This window comes from Rhea pennata, chromosome 1 (genome assembly GCF_028389875.1).
Source record: "Rhea pennata isolate bPtePen1 chromosome 1, bPtePen1.pri, whole genome shotgun sequence".
In the NCBI taxonomy this organism is placed as follows: domain Eukaryota; kingdom Metazoa; phylum Chordata; class Aves; order Rheiformes; family Rheidae; genus Rhea; species Rhea pennata.
In genome coordinates, this window is record NC_084663.1 from 160481579 (window position 1) to 160487578 (window position 6000).

The following is a 6000-nucleotide window of genomic DNA, read 5'->3' on the forward strand; positions in this document are numbered from 1 at the left end:
AGGACAAAATAAAATACATTTGAGTAAGACAGGTAGAACAGCAACTACCACATCTCCCCAGTCCCTACAGTCACCCAGGAAGTAATCAGATTAAAAACACATCAAGCTTTCAGAAACTTTACTTCTGATTTAAAAAGTACAAGAAGTTTCAGACAATACACAAGCAAAGTTTAACACATTTAGGCACAGGAACTTAAAATAGAAGGCATCTCCTAACTGTTACTTCAGGGAACATCACAATAACAGTCACATACTAATTATACATTTTAAGTGAAGAATCCATTAGTTAAACAAAGTATACAACTAGAAAGCAATGCATGTCTAAGCAGTCACTTATGAAAGACTGCTTTTGAAACTAAATATCCCACAACAAAAAGTTTAAGTGAACTTGACATGCAAAAAAATAGATAACTGGTCTCTCTACAAGCACACATTAAATTAAGACAATTGAGCCATTCATTTCTCCCAAAATGGTTAGCACCAACTTTTTACCCCTTCCTCCAAGTTTCCTTGAAAATCTGCAGAATTAGAAGATTCCTGAGACATACCTCCTCAGCAGCAGCAGTATTCCTGATTGCTTGTAAGAGGAATGTGATCTTGGATTGACCTGGAATATTTTCGTAGGTCTCCTGCATAAAAAAAAAGATGGAGGTTATTGAAAACGATTACTAAAAAGCACGTGTTAAGCATTAATATAAAGTGCCTTCTCTTTTTAAACAGCTTAACTTCAGTATCCATGCAGTTAATAGAAGATGGCATCACAAAAATTTGTATCTACAAAAATAAAGTTTTCTGACCTATTCTAAAACCATGAATAAAGTCTTAATTACATAGGAAGCTCTGCCATATGTGGATTATTCCAATATTACAATTGGCCACTTAAGAGATGAGCTAAGAAATACAATACATACAGAACACTCTCCCCCCTGGGAATCCAACCTAGCTTCTAGTGCACCAAAGGATTAAGAACTTCAGAAGCCCAAGACTGGACTATGACCAATAGGTCAATAACCACTGACAAATCTATAGTCCATAAATTCATTTTTTTTTTGAACTAATTCATGTTTTTGGCCTTTAGAATGTCATGTGGCAGTCACTTACATGACTTAATTACGCATTTTGAATAAGTACTTTTCATTTTAAAAATCCTACTTAAAATTCAGTGACCTACTGTGTTATCTACTTCTAACTTCACAGTTTTTTTAAAAAACATATTTTTCTTAAAGTATTATTTGTCAGAAAGAGCGACTGTTTTGTCTTCTCTCTTAGGAAAGCCTCTTGATAAAGAGTAAGATTCCATGAAAGCATAGTTAGATTGTCTTATGTCTTTCTTAGTTAGATTGCTAGTTAGAAAGTAGATTGAGAACATAATAAGATAACTTTTATCATCAGAATCACAGTATACACGAGCATCTTTAAACAATTTCAGAGGACAAAAATTATTTTGAATATACTTAGTTTAAGCAGTTAAGAGGAGAATTACATGCTAAAGAGCAACCACATATATTCAGAAAAAAAAATCTCTACCTATTAATTCTATAATAATTATTTTTTATGGACAAATTTATCCTCAAGATAAATTACTCTAGCCTTTCCAAACATTCACTCCTCCATCCTGAACTCAATGTGTAACCTTCTACACACTGCCCAGGTTCATTTCCTTCAATTCCCTGTCTGCTTACTTTGTACTGGACCTGCTCTTACTAAGGACTCCAAGCAAGTTCCTTACAGCCAACCTTACGTTATCCTGACATTGTACATGCTATTTTTGTGAAGTACAGTTTCTTCATCACGCATATTTAATACAAGACATTCATGTTCTTCCCCTTTATCTGTTTCCTAGTAGGCCTCATTCCTGGAGTCACTTCATGCTCTCTCTAGATGCTAATATCTAATCATAATTAATAGATGCTAATATACAATCACAATTAATGACTCTCTGTATTTAATCCAGCCTTACTAAGAAGTCTGAAAAATTAAATGAGATTTATGCTCATAATGGAAAGTCTACACAAATTAACCATTTCCATGAATTTCTCTATCTATATTGCATTATTATTTACAAGCATAATCTAAAGAGAAGTACAGAAAAACAAAAAGGAAGATTCCCTAAACACAGGTCCAGTATGGAGCTGAAGCTGTGCTTTCACAGGCAGTTGAATCACTGTAACAGGTTCTCTCAAGTCAGTTCTGATAATCATAAAATCCTTTTTGAGCTGCTTTAACCCACTAGAGATGGCAGCAAGCTATCTAGTTTTTCAATGGAGTAATTCTGTCAACTCAGTAAATCAGATCCAGAGGCAGCTGAAGTTGCACCAGGGCATTCGTGCAAGGCAGGCAAGAAGAATGCATGGCCAAAAGCAGGACCTTTCCTTGTGAAGTGGTGGACTCCTCTGCTGGCTCTTCCATCTAACCACAAGCCTTGGCTAGACCCTAAGCCTACAATGTATCCTGGACACTGCAATGTTCTCATGGCACTCTTTTAGACAGGTTCCTAAATCATAAACTAAAGCTGCTTAACAGCAGCTACTATATTTGTAGGTAAGAATTTCTTACATAGTATTTATTACTCACTTTCAGAATGCACATATCTACTCTGTCCAAAAGTCAATAAATAAATTAATAAGTAAAAAAGTAAGAGATAAGCATAAAACAAAGCAAATACAGGCCACTATCTCAACCTAAAGACAGAGACATAAATAAGAGAAATATGGGGTTTAGCTTATAGTCAATGGACAACATCCCAGTAATTTTTAATAAGAGATGAAATAAACAAACCAGATTTCAGCAAGCTGGCCAGAATCAGTTATGAGAGTACTGGCACATACATGGACACATATACACAAATATTTAAATAAAAGGCGGCTTTTGAGGTGATCAGATTTTTCACTTTTGTAAAACTTTTTAAGCCTTCTCCAAGCCCCAGACATCTCAAATCTAGTCTTTCACACACAGCCCTCATACTACATTCAACAAACAGACCAATCAGAAACAGTCCATTTTCTTCAGTTCCTAGTCCATTTATTTCTTATTCTCACTGTTGTTCATTGGACAAAATGAAAACTTGCTATTCAATTTTTCATCACTTATCTGAACCCTTAAAGCATTAAATATTTCCAACAATAAGTATACTTAAAAGCTTTCCAACAGTAAGTATGCTTTAAAAAAAAAAAAAAAAAAAAAAAAAAAAAAAAAAAAAAAGCTTCAACTGTGCAAACATTTAAGGTCAAATATTAAGAGTCCTGTATGATTTTAGTAAGTAGATATTCTAAAGGCTAAAGATCCCTTTTGTACAAAGAAAGTCCTTCTTCAAAAAACAGACTAATTTTAAAGTATTTTAACAAAAATCGATCTACCTACACTGTATAGACACAGATTTGTTTTTCTAGGTACGAGAACATTAACCTGCCATCAAGATGACATAGCCAGACTCTTCACAGTAGTGCAAGGGGTGGAGGTGGGGGGAGGAAGATGAGACACGACAGGCCTAAAGTGAAGGTTCAGACTAAATATAAGGAGAAACACTCTCACAAAGTAGACAGTGAAACAGGCTGCCTAGAGAGGTTGTGCAGTCTCCATCCTTAGAGGTTTTCAGGACCAGATTAGATGAAGTTCTGAACAACCTGGCTTGACCTCAAAGCTGACTCTGCTTTCACCAGGCGACTGGAATATAGACCGCCTCCCTTCCAAATGGGAATGATCCTAAGCCATGAAAATATTTCCAATACATCTTGGGAATATGCAGAAATCGATCTCAGATTCTGTGTATTTAAGTAAAAAACTGTATTTGTGTACAAAATTAATAGACTTGAAAAGCTTGATATTTCATCACAGAGATTTCTTATCTTGATTGACTATACCACAGACATATCTATGAATACTTAATAACTTCCAGCTCAGCTCCACGCAAATTTTAAAAATAGAAAATGCCAGTTATTCCAATCTAAGTTTTAGACTTCTTTCCCCTAAGATATATTTTATTTCACAAAGCATTATGACATAGTTTTCTGCTACTTTAGCTTTGGTTTCCTCTAACATATCATATGCTAGCAGTTGTCACATTTTTAGTAAAGTTCAAAAATCTGCGAGACATTTTTTTTAATATATGTATATATATATATATATATATATATATATACACATACATACACACCACCCACCAGCACTTAAATCAAAAGAAACTCAAATCTCATTGAACGGCTAGAGGATCTCCATCCAACGTTCAGCACTATCAAAACAGTACTTGCTGCTTCTCTAGAAGCTGCTCGTAAGAATAAAACGCACCTCTCCCCTCCTCCTCATTCCCCGAATTATTTTTTTTTTTTTGGGGGGGGGGAGAGGGGGGCGGGAGGGGAGGGGGATTTTTCGCTACAGCATCAGGCACAACAATCCTTTTTATTCTTTGCCAAACAATGCGCTGAACTCCGCTGACCGGCGAAGTGATGAGAGGGATAAAAGACCCAAGGCAGCCATGCAGGGGGAATTCATGCTAAACCTATAGGCGCCGGTGTTGAATTCAGCGGGAGAGATTCCCCACTAGGCTTGACAATGGAGTCTCGAGCATGACAGAGAGGAAGCATTAACGTGGCTTAGCCATCACAAAGAATTCTAGCTGAAATGACACATCCCCTCTTAAAAAAAAAAAAAAAAAAAAAAAAAAAAAAGTTTTTGCTGATAACACAGAAACCCGACGGATTGGGAAGGCTTCTTTTTCAGGGGGATATTTCCCAGTGACGGGGCACCTCCACACGCGGGGCACGCCGAAGGGAACAGCCTCGCGGGGGAGCGGGGGGCGCGCGGGGGACCCCTCACGCTCACGCGCGCGCGGCCGGCGCCCGAGCTAACGGCCGAAACGGCCCTCGCGCCCCCGGGGGCATTTTGGGTGTGTGTGTGGGGGGGAAACGGCCGCAACCGCCGGGCCGAGGCCCGCGCCGCGCCGCGCCGCGCCGGCAGCAGCTGGTGCCGCGGCTCACACGTGGGGCTTGGCCGGCCCCACCGCCTCCCTGTCCCCCTCCCTCGCTCCCTCCCTCCCTCCGGTCTGACAGGCCGGGCCGGCGCCGAGGGCCGCGGCGGCGAGGCGGCCCCCTTACCTCGGCCTGCTTGCGGACCGCATTGTCCGGGCTGAGCAGGTTGCCCAGGAGAAGGTAGAACTGCTGCTGCTCCTGCTCCGCCGTCGCCGCCATTGCTGCGAAAGGGAAAGAGAGCGAGGCCGGCCGGGCGGGGAAAGGGCGGAGGCGGAGGAGGGGAGGGGGGGGACGCCGGCCTCGCTGGGAGCGAGAAAAAAGGAGGCGGAGCCGGCGCCACCGCGCTCTGCTCCCGGCTCCCCCCAGCAGGGCCGGCCGCGGCCGCTGCGCTTCCGGAGGTTCCCATTGGCTCGAACGCGCGGGGCCTCGCCCCCCATTGGCCTGCCTCCACTATGACGTCGGGATGACTCGCCGCGCGTGTGGACTGAAAACTCGTCTCTGAATGGGAGCCTGTCTCCCCTTTTCTCATTGGTGGGAGGGGGAGGCGGGGGAACGCCGCGACGGAGGCTCTCATTGGCGAGCGGCTCTGACACTCTCCGCCGGATTGGTCAGGGGCGCGGTGGGGCGGTGAGGGAAGAGCGGGGCCGCGCCGGGCCGCCGAGCTGGAGAGCGGGTGGGGGGAGGGGAAGGAAAGGAAAGCGCGGGAGATTGCAAGGCGCCTCCCTGCGCGGCGCCCCCGCCTCCGCTCCGCGCCCAGTGACGCGCGCGGCCCCGCCCCCGCCTCGGCCCCGCCCCCGGCGCGCGGGCGCGCGGTGGGCCGGGCTCGGCTGGGCCGGGCGCAGCGCCCCCCGCGGGAAGGGGGGTCCCGCGTGGGTGCCGGCGCGCCGCGGGGTGCTCGCCTCCGCGGGCTGGCGGGGCAGCGCGGCCGTCGGCGGTCGAGGGCGCTGCCCATTCTGGCGCGGTGGCGGGGAGCCGCGGTCACGGGGTTCACTGGCTCGCGAGGCGCCCTGGCGCCGTGCTCTTACCCCAAGGGAAG

At 44.5% G+C, this 6000-nt stretch overlaps 1 protein-coding gene across 1 annotated transcript in view; it reads right to left on the reverse strand.

Moving 5' to 3' along the window:
- Positions 1-5244, reverse strand: part of IPO5 (importin 5) — a 43935-nt gene extending 38691 nt beyond the window's left edge. Inside the window, exons 1-2 of the mRNA XM_062566837.1 lie at positions 5091-5244; positions 549-629 (exon numbers count right to left, since the gene is read on the reverse strand). Of these exons, the coding sequence (XP_062422821.1) occupies positions 549-629; positions 5091-5183 (174 nt within the window). The 5' untranslated portion in view covers positions 5184-5244. The remainder of the gene's footprint in view (positions 1-548; positions 630-5090) is intronic.
- Between the last annotated feature and the right edge of the window lie 756 nt (positions 5245-6000).